This window comes from Pituophis catenifer, unplaced genomic scaffold, assembly GCF_029215685.1.
Source record: "Pituophis catenifer annectens isolate HBS135680 unplaced genomic scaffold, rPitCat1.0.hap2 SCAF_3, whole genome shotgun sequence".
Classification (NCBI taxonomy): domain Eukaryota; kingdom Metazoa; phylum Chordata; class Lepidosauria; order Squamata; family Colubridae; genus Pituophis; species Pituophis catenifer.
Window position 1 is genome coordinate 68,164,519 of NW_027256883.1, and position 21,437 is coordinate 68,185,955.

General features: G+C 35.6%; 2 protein-coding genes across 10 annotated transcripts in view; one reads left to right on the forward strand and one right to left on the reverse strand.

The window, feature by feature from the left end:
- Positions 1-68: 68 nt before the first annotated feature.
- CUNH6orf52 (chromosome unknown C6orf52 homolog) lies at positions 69-17,031 on the reverse strand. Of its 9 annotated transcripts, none has more exons than XM_070940698.1 (11): positions 16,923-17,031; positions 15,059-15,222; positions 10,822-10,882; positions 10,496-10,613; positions 9,879-9,955; positions 9,665-9,786; positions 7,606-7,782; positions 5,820-5,939; positions 4,370-4,769; positions 2,536-2,578; positions 69-448 (listed from the first exon to the last, which is right to left on the reverse strand). In XM_070940698.1, the coding sequence occupies exons 5-11, from the start codon at positions 9,906-9,908 to the stop codon at positions 312-314; spliced, it is 1,029 nt and encodes a 342-aa protein (XP_070796799.1). In that variant the 5' UTR covers positions 9,909-9,955; positions 10,496-10,613; positions 10,822-10,882; positions 15,059-15,222; positions 16,923-17,031; the 3' UTR covers positions 69-311. The 9 variants fall into 9 exon arrangements, with proteins under 9 accessions (XP_070796799.1, XP_070796802.1, XP_070796798.1 ...); XM_070940701.1 differs by lacking the exon at positions 16,923-17,031 and adding an exon at positions 16,381-16,448 and having other exon boundaries at positions 9,665-9,783; XM_070940697.1 differs by lacking the exon at positions 16,923-17,031 and adding an exon at positions 16,381-16,448.
- The window catches only part of PAK1IP1 (PAK1 interacting protein 1), a 13,426-nt gene continuing 8,678 nt past the window's right edge, over positions 16,690-21,437 (forward strand). The window contains exons 1-4 of the mRNA XM_070940696.1: positions 16,690-16,839; positions 18,998-19,160; positions 20,286-20,406; positions 20,992-21,066. Of these exons, the coding sequence (XP_070796797.1) occupies positions 16,777-16,839; positions 18,998-19,160; positions 20,286-20,406; positions 20,992-21,066 (422 nt within the window). The 5' untranslated portion in view covers positions 16,690-16,776. The remainder of the gene's footprint in view (positions 16,840-18,997; positions 19,161-20,285; positions 20,407-20,991; positions 21,067-21,437) is intronic.

The following is a 21,437-nucleotide window of genomic DNA, read 5'->3' on the forward strand; positions in this document are numbered from 1 at the left end:
GCCACTGAGGATCTAAGTACCAAGTAGGCATATTCTTTACAGTAAAAGAATAAGGTTTTACAAGTGTGTTTGCAGAAACAAGGTTTTATTATTTACATAAGCAAGTCCATATTTAACTCTTTACATTTCCAGAATATTTACATGATTTCAAGATACTGATGAACAAAATTACAAAGGCCATCAAAGCATTGCAAAAAAAATAATAATCCAACACTGTGCTTTAAAATTTAGGATCTAAAGTAATGTAGAAGAAATGTCAATTTAGCACCTTGGTCAAAATAGTCATGCTATGGTGTTAACATAAGACACTTTTAGAAAGCAGTAGGGATCTCGGAAGTGACTGTGTCCAGAGGTTGCCAATGACAGCTCATAAGTGTGTCAAAAAGTTCTTCACTTCTCACCATAAATTCTCTGTTCATTCTATGAACATCTATGTTGAGTTGTGGATCTGTTCAAATAAACAAAAGTCAGTAAGCAAATCACCGGCAGAACTGCTACACTACACTTTAAATGTAATATAAACTTTCTGATACCCTTAAGATGTTATAAACAATAGACTATTGAATGAACATGACCAGTTATGAGAATTGTAATCTAAAGCAATTGAAGATTACCAAATACTTTGTTCCATTTTAAGTACCAAAAATATTGCAATATATTCAACAAAAAAATTTGGGCACCTGAAACACAAATTTATTATCACTTAACAAATACCTTATTCACTTTTTAAGGCATTGTTAGATTTTGTTGTTTTTGTTGCTAAAGACTATCTGGCTATCTCCTCTGAAAACAATATATTTAGAAACATCTTTTATTTTGAGTTCATGGAGAAAAGAATTAGAAATCTAAAAAAAGTTTTTGTGCCCTGAAAACATTCTGATCTAAAGTGATTTATAGCTACAGTAGTTTCGGATGCAACAGATTCTTATCCTATTCGTCATGTTAACAATACGTAAAACATTTTGATCCAGGAACCAAATTTTCAATTTTCTTCCAAATCATGTACTTCCAGAGGGCATTTCAGTAATTCTCCGAAATAAATCTTCAAACATGAAGTAGTTTAAGGTTCTTCTAAGCTGTTTCAGCTCTGAAAGAGGCTTATTTCTTCCAAGATATGTTTTGAACATCTTAAGATTGCTTCCCATTCAGAAGACTTATTTCCAGAAATCTAAAATTGCCTCCCTGTCCCACATGATTTGGAGGAGATTCGGCATGCGCATATTTGACAGAAAATGAAAAGGCGGACTATAGTCAATAGAGTACCATAGCCGTCTCTCCTGCTGCAGTACAAATTTCAAAAATGTATTGGTTTTTATTATGCTGTTACTACCCACCAAAACCCTTAGTGGGCTCAATGCAATGTTACTTGGCCCACTGTCAATCTGTAAAGGATAATGAATCTTATTCTTGGAAACCTGAATTGTAAAACAAATTATGTAGCTAATGGAAAATGAAATGTTTCTTAAGTATTTTTTTAATGTGCAAAATGAAATAGTTCCTCTATAGTTTCCTCCATGTGTTAATTTATGCAACTGAGGATGTTATGACCTGTTGGAAATATACTGCCTGGAGCAAAGAGCACCCAGAACATTACTTGTTTCAGAAACACATGAACCAATAAAGAACACACAGATTTGGCCCATCCTGAGACAAGCCAAGAGCCCTCAAGGAGAAAACAAGGCACACTGTTTATATATTCTTAATTGTTAATATAGTTTATATATTCTTTAATTGTTAATAGTTTATTAAGTAAAGAAAATCTTAATATATTACTTAGTATAGTAATCTATAATAATCTTAATCTATTACTTAATATAATAAGTAATACAAGTAGTCCTTGCTTATGGATGGCAACTGGGATCAGGAAATCATTACAAAGTGACACGGATATAAGATATGCCAACGTGTGACAGTTTTAACAGCCCCCATTGTCATCATAAAGTGAATTCAACACAGTTGCAGCATTCAACGGTCACATGATCACCATTTGTGACTTTCTGCTGTTTTCCCCACTTTGCTTGTTGGAAGATGGCAGTGAAAATCACAAAAGGTGATCCCAGGATCATGGGACATTGCAACATTGTAATTGCAAGCTAGTTGCCAAGATTCTAAACTACGATCACGTGACAGCATGGACACTATGATGGTTGTAACTACAAGGACCTAAGTCCCCCTCATTCATAATAATAAATAATAAACAATTATCTATGGCTTATGCTAAAATAGCTGAATTCACATACAATAGTGAAGAGAAATCAAGTAATTTTGTTAATATGCCATGTAAACTTGGGCATCATGTGACAACCTACAACCTATGCTCAACCTCATGCTCATTTTTATGTTATCAACAAGATTCAAATACATAAGACTTCAGTCAGATAGATTATAATACAGTTAATTTTAAACACAGCAGACAGCTACCATATCAAACAATATTTGAAAGATATTCTTCCAGATTACTACATTTTCAAAGATCTTATCAGTGAAACTATTTGGTGATCTAATTCTATATGGAAATACTAATATAAACATTACCTTCTGTTACTAGATCATCATTTAAAATCATACCACAGGTATCCTGGAGGGGGAAAAAAGAATTTATCATTTTTTTTTTACTTTTTGTAGTGAAGAAAAAAACAAATCCCATACATATTCATTTACACTCTTTCAATGGAGAGGGAACAAATATACACATTTATGCACATCTCTTGACTTTTATGCTCTTCTTGCCTCCTACATATTCAGAGGCATTTCACTTTTCAGTTTTATTTTCCACTAATCCTGGCTTGTCACTTTATAGAACCAGGGTGTAGACAAAAAAAATTATTATTTACTTCTTAAAAAGCTTTTGAGGCAAAGATTACGGATCTAACTTACTTTAAAAACCAACTCCAAATCATACTAACAACAGAGCAAAACATTAAGGTAACAAATCAATAAATGTATCTGGAAGGGGGGGGGAATATTCAAGAGAAAATTTAGATTTGTAAATATATGTTGTGAATTTAAGTTCCATTGTAGATTCTATCACATGAGAAAGTACTTCAGGTATCTTTGAAGTAGCCAAGGCATTTGGCCCATATTGGACCATCAAAACATGCTGAAGTTGAAAATACTACAACAATGGTAAACCAGTCCAAAAGTTAACGTTTTTAAAGTGGATACTAATGAACTTTGTTAATCATGGACTAACTCTCCAATAATGCCACATTAAAATAGTTAAAAATGTTAAAGTGATGTTGACAGATTTGAAACTAAAAATTGGTTCATCAAAAAATTGGAAAAGTGATAGCAAGAGAAATGTGTAATTTATACTCTTTGGAAAGGCAACATTTTCACACTAACCAGAGAATGAATGTTCTTTTTTGATAGAGATGTTATATTTTACAACAAGATAGTAGCATTCTTAGGTAATCTTTGTTCTATTGATAATATAGCACAATGGGATTTTTTTTGGTAAACCATCTATATGTTTTATACATGTTTTAGAAGTTTTGTATTATTTCTGAGGGTTTTCTTATTTCTATTTGTTTTTGTTTAATTGCCTTTAGTGTTTGATATTTGCTTATTGTTTTATTTTTTGTAATCTTAAATATAAAAACAGTGATTCTGGGAGAAATTTTCACAAATGTAGTACTAAATCTAGAATTGTACAGTGATCACAGAAACTTCCCTTGACTTGTGCCAAATTTCCTTACCTTAATCTCTCCTGATTTTTTAAACAATTTTTAATTAAATGAGAGGGAGTGAGGGAAGCTGACATGTTCAAAAACTGAAGCACCACTTTTGAGGGGATTAGGATTAGAAAAAGTTTCAATGAATGAAGCAATATGGTGTGTGTGTTCTTTTTGTAGAAGATTCAACACCTTTTAGAAAGGCTTGTGTGTTGGGTGGACTGAGACTGCAGTATAGGAAGTATTTTGCCTAGATGAGGGAAAATGTTGAGCAGTGTTTATTTATGAAGAGCTTATCTCTGACTTTCGACAATTTATCAATTTTTTTAGCTGTTTCATACTGTAACAGTTACAAAAATGAGCAAAAAACCACCCTTTTTAAAGAAGAAATGGACATCACTATCTTAAATTCAAACATCTTACAGAAATATAGGCCTAACAACCATTGATCCAGAACCTTTTCTATGTTTCCATTTTAAGTTATTGCAGCTGAAGACACTGAAAAGCAGCCAACACATTTAAAACATAAAAAAAAATACTTATGAACCCTGGCGTTTCCAGAAATATTGAATTTCAGAACTTGTAATTTTCAACTAGTAAACTAGGAATCATGAGAGTTAAACTCCAACAGCTCTGAAAGGCAAAGGGTCATGAAGGCAACCCTAAGAAAAATTGACTTTAATTTATGTGAATACCTGAAATAAAGATGGATTCACTGCTTGTTGTCCCATATTTCCAGTAGGCTGCATCCTTTCATAAGATGCGTAACTGTAATTATAATCACTGTAGTCAGCATTATAATCTGCATATTCAGGATAATCTCCATACTCGGGATATTCATAGCGTTCACCAAAACGAGAACCAAATCGCTCAGAGTAACGTTCAGGAAAACGATCACCAAAATGCTCAGGGTAACGTTCAGAAAAACGATCACCAAAACGGCTACCTCGATCAAAACGGTCAAATCGGTCATAGCGATCAAATCGGTCATAGCGTTCATTTCTATCATAATTGTACTGGCGGTAATAGTTTTGATAGTCTTGGTAATAGTCATTATAACTATAGGCCTGGTACCTTTGAAATTCTGCTTTCAGTCTAAAATGCAAAGGGAAAAGATTAAGTTAGAATTTCTTAAGAGCACTGTTTACAACTGACTAGTGAAAATCCTATTTTTTAAAAAAGCTGCCACCGATAACACTACCGTTACTTCAAATAGCAAAAATCCTACTTTCTCCTAAGTATTTCTTCTGTTTCCATTTACTTTCATCCATCCAGGTTAACTTTGTTTGGCATACATATAAGTAAAACTATTTATGCAAATCAAATTACACATTTAAGAGAATACATTGTGAAAAAACATTATACGAGGTTCCCAAACTTTCTTGATCCACTGTACCTCTAAAGGTTTCCAAATTGTGCATTCCAACAACTTGGATGCCACAGCAAACTAACAATTCTGTTTATTAAGTACTACATTAAAATATCCCGCTGTACCCTTGGAATTTGCTGTGGTGCCCTGGAGTGCAGCACAGTGTGTTTTAGAACTATAGTTATATGCTGTATTTTTCTTAAATGAAAAGTATTCATTGAGTTTTTGGGACAAAAAGGGCTTTATGTTTTGTTTAGGTATATATTGTTTCCTTAATGTAAAAGGTAATCATATAATTAATTCTATTATTGTGAACTTTAAAAGGAAATAACGAAGTTTGAAAATTTATATGTATAATATATACATAAAAATATGACGCTACAATTTTATTTTACTTTTATCCAATAAAAACAAGCAAGCAAAGAAATTCAAATATCATTAAGGAAGAGAGGGGAATCCAAGTGGCAGTAGAACAACTTAAAACATCCAAACCCCTAGTGGAACAAGTTATGGACCCCGGTTACTTATATGCATGCTTTGACACGATGTGGTTTTGCAAAGAATTAAAGTGTATTAATTCAATATTGTTTAAAGAAAACCAGAAATTGACTTGCTTATATATTGACTGTTTCATAACAACTGTATTATTAGAAAAGGAAAACAAAATATTTTGAGAAACATTATTTTTAAGAAATTTAAATTTTTGTAATCAGATACACTTGCAATTTCATAAGACATTTGAAACCCAAAAGATTTGTTAATTTCGCATCAAATACCTTTTAGAAATTCCTAAAGTCAATCGGATTCGTTTTCCACCTAGACCAGGTGCATTCTGACAATCTTGCAGTGCTCTCATCATATCGCCTTCATCAGAAAATCTGACAAAACCATAACCTCTGAGGAGTTTTAAAAGACAAACTTTAATAATACTTTAATATCAAAAAAGCACACATATTTTATTATCAATTATATTTTCACTGCACTGTGAATGGTTATTTAGAATATCATTTAAATGACACATTAGGGCATATTAACCCAACCTGAGTCTAAGAGTGCCCACATTTTCAACCATCAGTGACATTAATTCTACTAAAGAAAATTATTTCATACAATCTATAAACAAAAATACCATTTAATTGTACCTGATCCCAATTAACGTGCCCATTTCTACAATATATCTGAACCATTTCAAATATGAGAAACTATTCTCTTATGCATTTTGCATTCAGTTATAAAATTATCTCATCTGAGTTTTAGAAGGAGAGCCTATATAGCCATCAAAGGCTGGGGGGGGGGGAAGGAGAGGAACATCAGGGATGACGACAAATGGGCAATCAAACTGCATGTGTACGTGATAGGAAAATTGGGAGGGTAGACAAGAGAGCTCAGAACCAGTTTGTGTCAGCACCCAAGGCCATGCACCCTGAAAAAAATGAGGATTACCATAAACATCTCAGCTTTCTCAAAACACTTAGGCAGACTCTTATTGGCTGAAGACAAGGGGGGAGGGCTGGGATGTGGGGGAGCTTTCTGTATTGTTTTGAGCGAGTGTGGGAAATTTAGTTCTAGTCTGACTTTAATACAGCCAGCATCTTTTAGTAAAAGAGCCTATCACTTCAACCAAATGGAATCAAGTGTCTTTCTTTCCTAAGGAATTAGATTGGGGCAGGTCTGACAGAGCCTCTTTCTAAAGCATTAACTGATATAAAGCAGATATCCCAAAACATGTATTTCAATAAAATTATTGTTGTGGTCCGCTAGCAGCCTGCGGAGCTGGCAGCGGAGTCGGACAACGATGAGGCTGAGGAAGAACATGGGCCAGTCCTGGAGGCTGGGGAAGGCCCGTATGAGGGCAATGCGTCAGATGCAGAGATGGGGCCAGGGCCATCGGGGAGTGAGGTGCGGACTCCAGAGCCTCCAGAGACTGATAGGAGTGAGGCAGAGGAACAGGAGGAGCCTGTTCCTAATGCACGCATGAGAAGAGCTGCAAGAAGGCAAGAGCAGCTCAAGCAAAGAAAACAACTCGGGAGTAGGTCCAAGAGATGATTGGCCCCTCCCATAAGGCTTAAAACAGACCAGCAACGGCGTTTGGGCTTTGCCGGAAAACGTTGGTAGCTTCTTCTTCGTCTACGTCTTGTATTTATTTTTGTATCTGTGACTTTTGAACGTTTGCCAAGAAAGGCCTTTGGCAATTTGCCTAATTGGACTAAGGTTTGCGATAGGACTGAGGAATTTGTGTTGGGAGGAATTTGCTTTAATTTAGTTGAATGACGCTGGGAATGAAGTAATTCTCAACTGTTCGAATAAAGTTTGTTTGTTTTTTCACTGACTGGTTTTCCTACTACTTACTTGGGCCTGGGTCACAACAATTATATCCTTCATTCATATATCACAGTGTACCACATAACATTAAAAAACAAGAATACAGGACAATGCTGATTCAACTATCTCTGATTGACTTAAATTTTTTTGAGAAAACACAACATTTAGGTTTTGATGTGATTGAGAAATCTGTATTGCATACACATGCACACACACACATTTTAATTCATAACGTGCTACCTGGAATATCCCAGCAGATCTGTGGCCACTTTACAGTCTATACATGATGGATACTTTTTAAAAAAATAGTCATACAGCAAAAAGTCATCCACTTCAGGAGTTAACTCTCCTACAAATATTGCAAATTCAGGCCTGGAAAATTCTGCCCTAACAAATTCTTGTCTTACAAATTCTGGCCTGGAAGAAATTAGAAGAAAAAACATGATTAATCATCTTGCAATGTAAACCTCAGAACCCTGTCTCCACTAGATTACTTTCCAGTGAATGTAACTCAGAATACCTACCTAGGATTGATCCAGCCAATACTTGTTTGTCCTTATTCATGGTGCATCACTAGCACCATACACAGAAAAAAGTATCTTGGTCATGTCTGAACAATATTCCTCTTTTTTTTTTAAGTAACCAGACTGAAGAAATCTACTTAATCCTATGCAATAAACTTGGCTAGTGCTAATTTCAGTTACAAGCAGATCATGGATAATGTAATTGGCCTTGCACTTTCTGTAACTCAAAACAGCTTTCCTCAATGCACTTAATCCAAATACTTCTACCAATATTTATGAGAGAAAGTACCATTTTAAAAACTTGCTTCTCAACAATTACTTCAGAATGACCAAAGACAACAAATTTAAAGGTTATTGGGGCACTTAATGAAATTGCATTTTCTTTTTATTTGCTCATTGGGGTTATGCCCTGGTAAATGGATTCATCCATGAAGTGTCTTAAAATTATACAAAAATAATTTCTTTTGAATTTTCAAATTTAGCTACAGTTTAGGATTTTCTGATGGCTACGTCATTAAAATAGTAAAGAGATTCAACTTTCTCAGTTCAAAATTAGCAGGAAATGCATTTAATCTGAACCCCTTAAAATTAAAAAAAAGAAAAAAACCCTCCCTCCCTACATTTTAAGTTATCTACTAATTCTATTTTGTTTTGCTTATACAATTGGAACTGTTTGAAACTTTCTAGTCCTATCAGCTTGTTAAATATTTTGATGTCTTTTTACGAGTTATTCAGCACGTGTGTATCTAACACAAAGATGTAGTTTTACATTCCCAATTCTAACTTTGTTAAATAGAAGACAAAGTGATCAATAGAAGCATATACAACAGAACCATCCCTTTTATATTTCAGATTAACCATTCTCCAAAACAGTTTTAAGTACTAGTGTTGTTCTGAACCAAACAGTAAACACACACACACATATACACATACATTTTAGCTTAATATGTCAGCAAACATACTAAACAATGCCAATTTAATACATACATCCTATCTACATACTCCATTCAGTTGAAGACTGAATAACAAGTAACCTTCAAATAGCTTTATCATTAATTCTCCTGGCAAATAGAAAATTCAGTAACTAACTTGTGATAGTTTGAATCTAATTAGAAACTATATTTCTTTGTTTCTATGACATTAAATAAAACTCCATAGCTTAATTTATGGAAACAAATGATGCTTGCCAATATCTTGCAATAACCTTCATTTGTAATTCAGATACCAACTGTGATGCTATCAATAGGCTTCTTGGCTTTCTAACATTGGCAAGGCTGTTGTGAATTTTCAGCATGCATCCTCCCAAGTGAAGTTTATATAATGCAGAATGTAGCAAACCTTCAGCATCGAAGAAAAAACGTCCAACAGAAAATCACATTTTATGTAACACCAAGAAGGTAAAATTAAGAAACCTTCTGAGAAGCAGTAATCAACCCCAAAGGGCCAAATGCAGCCATCACGCTGAGAAGTTCTCCAGATGCTTGTCGAACAATTGCCTAGTGCTTTTTTTTACTTACTTCATTTCACATTTTTTCAGTTCGTATCCACTGAACCTTTGAAAGTTACTAACTAAATTTAACACTTCTGTACAACTGCCTTTTTATTTTTTGTTTGTTTTTAGCTATGTGATGAGCAGTTTTTCAATTCACAAAGCTTTAAAAAGAATCTGAGGACTATTGAATGTGTCGGTTCTGATTAACTTCTCACTACTTGATTTAGGTATTATATACAGACAAGAGCCAGTTTTTTTCTTGTCAGTTTCAAGATTTCTTCACCTGCTTGGAATACTAGTAAAATCTGGTCTTCCTGCTCTTGCTTTACTCTTTTTCTTCCGTTTTTTGTGGGGGGATCTCCACCACAGAGGCAGGCTTTCTTTGGCCTTTCCCACTGTATCCTGCTAGAATGAAAAACAGTTATACAGTATTTCATCTCAATTAAATGCCTCCCTCCCTCTCCCGATCACCACCTCGGTGATTTCCCCATATTCACCTTTCCCTTGACAGAAGCCTGGGGTCCCATCTCTCCCTCCGCCTCCCATGAGGGAAAGCAGCCTCTGGGGAAAATGCCTGGCAAAAATAACAGAGCCAAAGGATTGTATGAAAAGCCATATTCCCCTGACTTAGTCAAGCTGGCTATCGGAGTTACTGCTTTTCACGCCAACATTTTGACTCCCTCGGCTTCCTTCATTTAAAAAAAAGGTTAATCATTAGAGGCTGACTGAGCATGTCATTTAAGATTTTTGTTTTCCAAAAGGACCCTGCTTATTCATTCAGAGAAACTACAGCAGAATAAGGTGTAGAGCCAGGTCACTCTTTCTGTTTATTTAAATACAGAAAACGGACTTGGGGCTCTTCTGTAGTAGGCTGTTGGCCAGTATCTCAAGAAAATTGTCTGGAATAAGTCTACAGCACAGCCGAAGGAACTCATGTCTGGTTTTCACAACAGTAACATGCAAGTGACAAAAGTGTCACATTCAAAAAAAAAAATAAAAAATAAAAGCCAGCAGAGGCATATGGGAAGGAAAAGGGAAGGAGGCCGTAACCAAAGGTAGACAGTAATCTCACCTCAGGGATACACATTCAACGTTTTTGTTAAGTTTTACTTACATGAATGGTAGTAGTTCCAATGAAGGCATCTTAAATAGTGAGTGTTATAGGAAAGTCCCACCACAAGAACTCACTGTGCAATAGTGCAGAAAGCAAAGTTTCGTGTTCTGTCCCCAAGCTGCTTCAGTTGGCGTGATTAAGGATTTCACAGCAGGGGAGAACAATTTGTCAGAAATTTATCTGAGGGAAATATATGGCTAAAAACCCATCATCCCTTCCCCAGGAGTACTGGGTTCAAGTCTGCCATTTGCCAAGAATTATGGACAAGGTTGCGCTTCCCCCAAATTAGCTAATAATGCAACCGCATTTCTATCAAATTATCTTACCTGGCTAGCCATTGTAAAAAGCTATCTTCGCAAGAAGAAGTCTGTAGTAGCTGTTCTGATGCTGTATATATAAAAAAAGATAAGGTTTCATGTAAATAAGCCACAGATACACACTTTTGCAGATCAGCAAAGCAACCCTCGATGTTCATTATGTCACTGTACCAGAAACAACCACAATGCTCCATACTAGATGTCTGCTTCCTCTGATTTTATTGCCCTCAGTAAAGAAAGGTTGTATTTTTTCTATCTGTGGAATTCATTTTTCCAGTTCTAATTAAAATGTGCAATCCTAAAATAGAAGTTATTTTTGCAAATTATTGTCACTAGGAAGTAAAGACAGGAAGAAAATATTTAATGATGCTCTCCCTTAATACATTTAAAATAAGGGTATGCAATATAGCACTGCTCACAATGTACACTTTTTTCTTACAACAGGCCAATCTACACAATTTGGGGATACATACATTTCTAGAAATGTTAGATCTGGAACAGAAAGTGACAATATACTTCCACAACTGTTTCAGGAAGGAGACAGAACATTACAAAGACAGAATATTCCATGTTGTCCATAAGTAGTTAAAACAACTTTGAATACTGATTTTTCTTAAGATATAAAATATCTATCTATCTATCTATCTATCTATCTATCTATCTATCTATCTATTTTCTTTCTTTCTTTCTTTCTTTCTTTCTTTCTTTCTTTCTTTCTTTCTTTCTTTCGAGCAGATAGCCATTCACAATTTCTTCTTTTTCCCTGCCTTTTGGGTCAATCGATTCCAAAAATCTCCCCATCCTTCAAAGCAAATATAGATGGAAGGAGGGCAAATAGAAGAATATCAGTCAATATGCAGATGGCATCTTGATGACAAAGAGCAGGGATACAACTCAAAAAAATATACAGGAACTATACACTATTCAATTTTGAAGTCTTATACTTTGAACTGGTCTACTATAAACATTTATTTGTATCCCTCCTTTATTATTTTTACAAATAACTCAACGTGGTGAACATATCCAACATACTTTCCTCCTCCTATTTTCCCCACAACAACCCTTTAAAGTGAGTGACTGGCGCAGTCACCCAGCTGGCTTTTATGGCTATAGCAGGATTTGAACTCAAGTCTTCTACTTTCTAGCCTGGTGCCTTAACCACTATCTCAAGCTGGTTTTCATAAACAAAATGAATATTATGCAAACTATATCTTTTCCCCCTTATCTTTAATTTTTGTTAAATTATAATATAATAAGCATTCATTGCAATTGGTCCTGGCATGGTAGCATTTGAATTCATGGAATGCATTCTGCATTCATTCTTTTTGGTAGAATTATTTAATCAGTTGAATTCATTCTAAACATTATCAAAAATGATTCAATAAATAAGCTTGTAGCTGCTTAAAAACAATTTTATCATGGAAATTCTTATATATCACAACCAATGAACTATGCCATCTCAGTCATTCTACATAATATAGCCTTGTCTTAATTTTTAAAGTACTAAGATGCAATCATTATATATTTCATCATGAACATAAGTATTATGCTAATATATCATAATCTTTGGCATCAGTTATGCAGTAAAACAAGTTATTGCCATTTTGGAATGACAAGCCACTATCAGCAAGTACTCCATTTTGCAAAATTGTAGTGCAACTGGGCATTTTCCTTGTGTTGAAAAGGATCATGTAGTGTTTAATAAAAACACTCTCAATTTCTGCTGAGGATAATGCAGTTTGCTTGAACTATAACTAGTAAACTGCTAAAGATACAGGTAGTGCTCAACTCACCACCATAATCAAGCCCAAAATTTTTGTTTTAAGTGAGACATTTAAGTGAGTTTTGCCCCATTTTACAACCTTTCTTGGTACAGTTGTTAATGTTAAGTGAATATGGCTTCCACATTGAATCCACAAAAGGGGATCACATGAACTTGGGACATTGCAGTGTTCATGAGTCAATTGCCAAGCATCTGAATTTTGATCATGTGACCATGGGGATGCCACAATAGTCTTGTGAAAAACACCCATCACTTTTTTCAGTGCCATTGTAACTTTGAACGATCACTAAATGAACTGTGGTAAGTCAAGGACTACCTGTAATGCAGTTTGCTAGTTACAGTTAACTCACCAGTTACAAGTATCTATATAACTTAATTGTTCTTTGTTGCAGTGTTATTTAAAAACAAAGTTTAAGAATTTAACAGCAGCCCTAATGCTTCAATATCATTGCAGGTAGTCCTTTTTTAATGACCATTCAGTGACCAAATTTACGACACTGAACAAATGGTACTTAAAACTGACATGCCATACTAAGAGTTTGGAATAAATATAAAACAAGATTCTCTATGAAGCTGCCTCTTTGGGTGTCCCCCCCAAGAAGTTATTTTTAGAAAAGAAATATGGCGAAGCCAGACTGGTGGACATATGGTAATATATTATCTTTTAACTCTAGTGAACCTACATTATAATAACGTGAATTAGAAGGTTATGTTTGCCATTGGTTTATATATCAACAACTGAAAGAACGATTTATATCAGATAAAAGAGTTGTGGGTTTGATTTTGCTAACAATGAATTGGAAATCTTACTGTAAGAGTAATGGTAGTAATGAGCTAAGATTTATAAAATGTTATTGACATTGAATTTGGAAAGTGAACATGAAAAACATTGTATGATTTAATGGGCAAGGAATTTTGGATATAATGTGATGTTTGAACAATGGGAAAATGTGGATGAAAGGTTTAAAATTTACACTAAACTATAAAAGAAAAAATTTATAAGATGATGTATCACTGGTATTTAACACCAGATAAGTTATCCAGAATGTATAAATGTATTTCAAATGAATCTTGGGAGTGTAAAAGCAAAGAAGGAACTTTTTACCATTTATGGTAGACATGTGATAATTTTGGAGTAAGATTCATATTATAATATAGAAAATTCTTAAAAAGAAAATAAAAATGAAACCAGAAATTTTTCTTTTTGAGTTTAATCAAAAAAGACTTTGGAGGAAAAAATTGGAACTTTGCTCTTATATATGTTGACAGCAGCAAGACTATTATATACACAAAAATAGGACACTTCAATTTCCACTATGGATGAATGGCCAAGAAGCTGATGGAGTTGGCAGAAATGGCTAAATTGACTGTTTTGGTTAAAGAATATAAGTACCTTTGTTTCCACATGAACTTTGTACTTGAAGTGGAAAAAAATGAAACTTTGATTTTGGATTTTACTGATTAGATTGGTACGTTTTTATAGAAATGGCTAGTTTATATTATTATCGAAAAACAAAAAGTTATGGTTTGATGTTAATGCTTTTTTTTACTGCAACAGAAGGAGTTGGAAGTCAATGTTTCTTCTTTTTTCCTGTTTCTCACTTTTTTCTCCCCCTCCCCCCCAGTGTCTTCCTATTTACTTTTGTATTTTATCTACAACTTAATAAAAATATTAAACTGAAATGGTAGTCAAAACTGTTTCAGTGCCCTTGAGGTCATGTGATCAAGGTTTGGCATTGGCAGCCCATGTGCATTTGCAAATGCAGTTGACCTCTCCCCATCTGTCCTACAGTCTCTGTCCCCTTCCCCCCCCCCCCCCCCCCCGCCCTTCAACTATATTCTTCCTACCACTGCTGAAAAGGGCATGCTCAAAGTAGCTACTGGCTTTCATGCAGCTTCCCCTTCAGCAAGCAGTGAAGGTTAGGTGTAGCCATCCGGGAAGGTACCAGAGTCCAGGGCAACCAAAAGACAAGAGATGGGGTGGGGAGACATAGACAGTTGAGGGGAGTTGGAAGTGGAGGTAAGAGTTGCAGGGCAGGAGAAGAATGAGGCCTGGACTAACAACTGCACCACCAGAACTGTCATCTCTAAGTAGTGCAGTTATGTTTCACTTAACAACTGCTTCATACAGCAACAGAAATTCCAATCTCAATTGGGTCATTAAGAGTGAGGACTACCTGTACCCTGCTTTCTATAAAAACACTTAACTCTGAACCGAACTGTAATTCTATATTCATTTAATACACAATCCCCAAATAAGGTATTTAATAATATATAGCCTAAATACATTAAAACATACAAAAATTCATTTACAATAAAACTGCAGTTCTTAAAATGTAAAATTATAACCGAGTTAGATCTATTTTCTCCAGATAAGGACAGCTTGGTATTGGTTCACTGGACAGAAATGGTAAATGCCATCAGTTTCACATTTTATAAATACAATTTCTGCTATTTACTTACCAATGTGTCAAATATACAAACTTAAGAAATTAAAAGAATTTAGGTGCAGAAGGTGGCAAGTACCAGAACAAGGTGAGACCTTGCCTCCAGTTACTTTAATCATCTAAACTGAAGTAACAGCAGTACTTTCTTCCGCTAAGGTTGTTCAAGAACTTGTGATTTCACTACAATAAAAACAAATAGTATAAGGATTAGAAAAAAATGTTTCATAACACAATCTGCATTGAACTTAATAGGTAAAAAAATAGATTATAATAAATATTTGCACATTTGGTTCAAACATGCACCTTAATATGATTTAGTTTAGCAAAGGGACAGACTTTTTTGTGATCATGTCCCAGCTTCCAATGTCTGCAGAAAGTACAGCTGGTGGTACCACAGTATCACTGGAATATGCCAACCCAAAATCAAGGAAAAAGTGTGTTTATTTTTTTTTTATCTGCCAAATTTCAAATACATTTAAAGAATACAAATCCCAATGGCGCAAAATAAGTGGCAATTTTTCATTCTTTTTAAATTAGAAAATAATTGGAGTATGAATTTCTGAGAAAAACAGGCCTGGCCTCTAAATGGTTGCTATTCATTTCTGTATATTTTTAGTTTTTAAATATATTTTTATTCAAAACTAGGGAAAGTCGGTTTTTAGACAGAAGTGTCCTTATTTCTCTTTCTCTGTTTAAGCCCTCTGTTATTTTTAATCTGCCAACGTTTAATTTGGAATATGTAATTTTGAGGTGGGAGGAAACCTTCACTACCAATGGAGCTGTGCCTACTTAACACCAGCTAAAATTAAAAGGCTATTTTTAAACGTAGCACAGTTGTAATGCTAAGCTTCGTTGTTGGATAATAAACCTCAATCATTTCGATAACGCTCACTCTGAAACGCCGACGTTGGAAGATTACAATCTTTAAATGAGAAAACTCCCAAATTGCAATGGATTTTTTTAAAAGGGGAATTCAAAAGGTAGAGGGCTGTGCGCATGCGCAGAGGTAGGCATGAACATGTCTCATACATGCGAACCTATTCATATGCTAACAGGCTTCTCGCCCCGCTTATATCCCAGTTATCATTAAAAGCAGTTCCAGAAAGTCTATCCAGAGACAGCTTAAATGCATTCCAAAGGGACTGGACGGGAAAAGAGGAGGGAGAAAAGGCACCAGCGCGTGCTAGGCCTCCCTATTGGGGGCGGGGCAGAACTCACGCGGTGCTTAGCGAAAAAAAAGCCGGGGAAGCATTGGGAATTAGCAATATCTTAATACTAATTGCCCATGAGGCGAAGGACCCCGTCCCTTTCCCCTCAAACCCCGAATACTAACATCACCTTCCAGACAGCCGCCATCACCAGCCGTTTGGAGATCGCAACGCTCCCTTCCGCCGTCGTCGTCCTCCCCTCCCCCGTCTTCCCTCCCCTCCACGGACTTCCGCCCGGGGTTGTCTTCGCGACTGCCTGTTTCCGTTTCTTCCCTTTTTTTTTTTTTTAACCGAATCGTTCCTGGCCTCTCCCTCCCGCTCCCAAGCGACAAAAGAAATTCAAAGATTCAGTCTGAAAACGGGGAGCGGCCGCCAACTTCGCGGTTCCTCGCTTCAGGCGGTGGAGTAGACACCTCCCCCCTCCCCCCGCCGAGGCAAAAACGGACAGGCGGCCAGGAGGCCGCGCTACAACTCAAGACAGAAAAGGACCCCGCGCTAAGTAGGCGTCGCTAAGGAAGGCCGAGAAATGGAGGTCCTGGGGGGATGTTACGAACAGATTCTGTTCGGATTCTCCATACAACCGGCCGAGGTAAGTTTTTTTAAATTAGGGAGAAGTGGGGAGGCACAGAAAAAGATAGAGTTTTCAGTCGCTGACGTGTCTTTTATACTCACCACGAGGGCCGCAGGGTGCGCGAGCGCCGCCGGAGTCTCGAGCTACCAAACGCGTGCGCGAGGGCAAGGGGGAAGCGCGTGAGCTCGCCTTCGTCTTGCTCAGTTTCCTTCCCAGAAGCCTTGGCGGCCCTGGCTCGTGCTCGGCTCCGCCTCGTGAGTTCCGGACGTGGTCTCGCGAGGGGTGGGGGTGGGGGAGCTGCGGGGAATAAAAAAAGTGGGACGTTCCCGCCCAGTCGGCCTGACACGTTTTTCCCTCACGGCTCGCGTTGCCTCTCCTCCTTTCGGGCAGCGAGCGTTGTCGTCCGTGTGGGACGACGTCATTCGCAGCAGTTTTTGTTTTTTTTTTTTTAAAAAAATAGGGCAATGTGATGTCAGCCTTTAGCTCAGACCAGCTTCAAAGAGGGCGGTCTAAAGCGGGTTCGATAAAGGGTTAACTCCTCTGAACTTGGTGGTTGTAAGCAACGGGTTTTCCCAACCTCCATACAGGAAAAAAACCGCAAAACGTGGGTTCCCAATTTAAACGTGGCTGGAGTTTTATGGGAAACCATAACACGGGAGGGTTCGTTGCTTCCGCGGAGCTCATGGTTGTCACCTGAAGGAAACAAGATTCCCCCCACCCCTTTTATTGAAATGCTGTACGTGTTAGTACATTGTGTGATTTCAATGCAGTGAATTTTCTATAATAAAATTAAATTATTGGCGGTGTATTTTAAAAGCTTAAGATATTGAAAATAAAAAGAAAAGTAAAAATTATATCTGTTAATTTTCTTTTAGAATCTCAGTGTTTTAAACATCCAAAGTTGTATACTGTATGATTTAAAAAAAAACCACTGCAGTTCACATCAAAGTATTGGTTGCATAATAGTCTTGAACTAATTTCTTAATAGCAAGACTTCCATTGTATTGTTATTTAATGTTTGTGTGTGTGTCTAAAGGAAGCAAAATTTAACATAACTTGCATCAGGACTTTTTCTGTATTCCTCCTCCTCTATTAGGTTTACATAGCCTCCAAAGTGGAAAGACTCAAGGCAGCTTACATTAAAACTCAATAAAAGTAATCAATCAAAGAAATGCAAACCTATTGATTTGCCATCACTACCACCATTAGTAGTGTAGCCTGAGGAGGAATTGGTTCATGTAATGGATACAAAAGAAATCAATGGATATTAAGTTTGCTAGTTAGTCTAGAAAAGCTGTTGGTATGCTTCATTTTTTGTTTATTTAAAAGTGCAATTTGATTGCCTGAAGTAAAATTAAGAACTAAGCCTTTAAAAAGTAAATATTTTGTAAAAAAAAAAAAAAAAAAAAAGGTTTGTGGGACAAGAAGAATGTCAGTGGTCTACATAAAACAACATCCTTTAGTTATGGAGAGACCTTTCATCCAGAAATCGCTAACAAAATCCAGTGTTCTTTTGGAAAATAAATATGTGTCACAAGCTTTCATTTTGTAGAAATGCAGTTAAATTACATAGATATCGTTTTAACTGAAATTAGTTGCATATTCTAAAGTCCAGAGGCCATGAAATAGATATGAAATAGCCCACTAGATATAATGGCAGTAATTGACAATAACTGCAGCTAACTGAAGTAGATGGAATTGGTTTCTGATCAGTGGGAAAAGACTGAAAGTATCATGGTTTGGTTCATGAGGTCTGTTTTTACTTTCAAACTGAAAAATGCCTGTATCTGTAAAGTAGATAGTTTGGAATCACAGCAGGATAATCTGATGTAATAATCTACTTCAAAAGCATTTTCTAAAGATATAATTTCTATTTTAACAATTCTACTAATTTATACTAAAATAATCTGTCATCCTTTATTTTGAAGAAGAATCTTAAAGCTTAGTACTGAATGTTTCCATTCAAGCATTTGAGTCAGGTTATGTCATTCATCAAAATGTTTGATGAGCATTTGGAAGATATGATGCTAAGTGCTAGATGAAGATCTGTGAAGATAAGTGCTTTTCAAACAAGTTTTTACTTTTTAAAAACAGTACACTGGAATGTTAATAGGAAAATCAGAGTAGCTGATTCAACTGATTCTTAAATTTTATTCCTAATATTTTTTATTTTCAGAACTGGGCAGTTGCTCCTGATTTTACTCATCATGCACACAGTGCTTCGCTATCGGCAGTAGCTGTGAATGAAAGATATGTAGTCACTGGGAGCAAGGATGAAACTATACAAATCTATGACATGAAAAAGAAGGTAGAACATGGAGCATTGGTACACCACAATGGTAAGAAGTTCATGCTTCTCATTTTAAGTTGGGTAAGTGAGGTATAGTTCTCAGCAGGATTGCAATATAGTGAAAACTCATTTTGAGAAGTTTCCATTTTTCACAAATGTGTGAAATTGAAGGGTATGTAACCTGTGGAGCTTTGTAATTTGCATAATCACATTATTATAAAATTATCTCGCTTTTAATTTGTGTCATTTATCTAACGTTATGCAGTTCCTATTAATTTCATTGGCAGAAAGAACTATTATGTTAATGAACGGGAACATCAGAAGGGGCAAAGGCTCCATTTGTATATTAATTTTTTTTATTAATAATATAATCTAGTATTTGGTTATATTGACAAGCATTTGTTTCCTATTCTGAGATTCAAAAATAATGTCTTTCTTGATGCCAAGAACTGAGAAGTTTAACAACAAATATGCCTCTTCAAAAGAGAAATAGAACCAAGTACCTCCTTATTAGACTTTCAAGTAAGAATGCTAATAGGAATTGCCCTAATGGGTTCAAAAGGGGCAGTTGTTAAGGTTCTCACTACCAAGAATATGTCCTATGCAGCAAAATAGTGAATCACAGGTTGAGAGAAGGAGCAATCTCCTGAGGAAGCAGTGCACATGAACATGGCCTAAAAGGATATCCTTACCGGAGAATAGAGCCTGAAACAACTATCTATGCAGTGTTTGTGGCTAACTTGCTTTTTACCCCTGCTGATAAAAGGACTGTCATTTCAGGGATCCCTGTTGCTGATACCATAGATTCCTGTCTTTGCCCTACTATGAGAGCTAGTTTGGGTTAAGGTATCAGATTAGAAATCAGGAGACCATGAGTTCTAGTCCTGCTTTAGGCATGAAAACCAGCTGGGTGGTTTGGGCCAGTCATTCTTTCTCAGCCCAGGATTGCTGTTGTGGAAAAATAGGAGGAGGAAGGGATATTAGGTATGTTCACCACCTCGAGTTATTTACAAAAAATAATAAATGCAGGATAATAAATAAAATTTAAAAGCATGCCAAGACATTTGTAAATTTGTAGGGATATAAAAATTATGATTTTGCTATAAAACCATTTTGAAATATTCTTCATTTTAAACCAAAAGGCTTGAATAGAATTGTTCTCGTTGATTTTCAGGCACTGTAACCTGCTTGGAATTCTATGGGAATGCTCATCTATTGAGTGGAGCTGAAGATGGTCTCATATGTATTTGGAATACAAAAAAATGGGAATGCTTGAAGTCAATTAAGGCCCATAAGTATGTTCTCCTTTCTCTGATAATAATTCTATAATAATTTGGATCCATAGCTATGTAAGCAGAGTTCTATTTCCACAATAGTGCTTGTTTGCTCCTGTCTGAAAAAAATGTTCAAAAAATTCAAAATTCTCCAGAATGATATTGTATACAGTGGGGAAAAAATGAAATAGATGATAAAAACTAAATTCCCCATCTTTTGCTTTAAACCTCTTTTTCATTTTTCATTATGTTTCTTTGCTTCTCCACGACTAAAGCTTGTGTTGACTATGTATCATGTATGTAGAAGTTCAGAAACAATAAAAATATAGTATAAAACACAAAGAAAAGTGATAAAGTAACAAAAACCTAAGGACCTAACCACTAATTTTTGTTAAAATCAAAACTGATCTCAAAATATTGGAGAAGGAAACTACTATAATTACAATTGCTAGAAATTAATTTCCCTGTTTCTACCATCAGGACTGACATATAAGGTCTAACATAAACTTAATATAATACTTACATTTACTTGGAGGTCATATTATGATTGAATATATTGATAATGGTCTATTTGTATTAAAAATCTTGATGCTTTTTATTTATTAGGGGCCATGTGACATCTCTTTCTATTCATCCTTCTGGAAAGTTGGCTTTATCAGTTGGAACAGACAGAACATTAAGGTATGTCATAATACTGCAAATGGCCTTAGTTTTATTTAAGATAATACTATTTTTAGAACTTCAAAGCAATTAGCTGTTCCAGGCTGTGAGAATAAATATCAGAGATGTTATTGCTAAACAAGTTAACAAATTTATAAGACACACAAGTATCAAGAATAAAAATAATCTAATTTAATAAATGACAAGGGGTATACATGAAAAGAAGCTGATAATGGCTGCTTCCAAAACTATGCAGATGAAGTTTTATGCTCTCTACTTTGCTGTCTTGCCATCTCCATTTCCAACTTCCATACATGCCTTAAAGCTTCTCTGGTGGAACATGATTCTTTCTAAAATCAAGAATGTTATTTGAAAACCAGTTTGCACACAAT

Bases quoted from the DNA above. Each gene is read 5' to 3' on its own strand.
- CUNH6orf52 (XM_070940698.1), bottom strand. From the start codon at position 9,908: ATGGGACCCCAGGCTTCTGTCAAGGGAAAG. The intron at 9,787-9,878 runs GTGAATATGGGG...TTTTCATTCTAG, and splicing joins AGGCTTCTGTCAAGGGAAAG to CAGGATACAGTGGGAAAGGC. The intron at 2,579-4,369 runs GTATTCACATAA...TTCCCCCTCCAG, and splicing joins TGAATCCATCTTTATTTCAG to GATACCTGTGGTATGATTTT.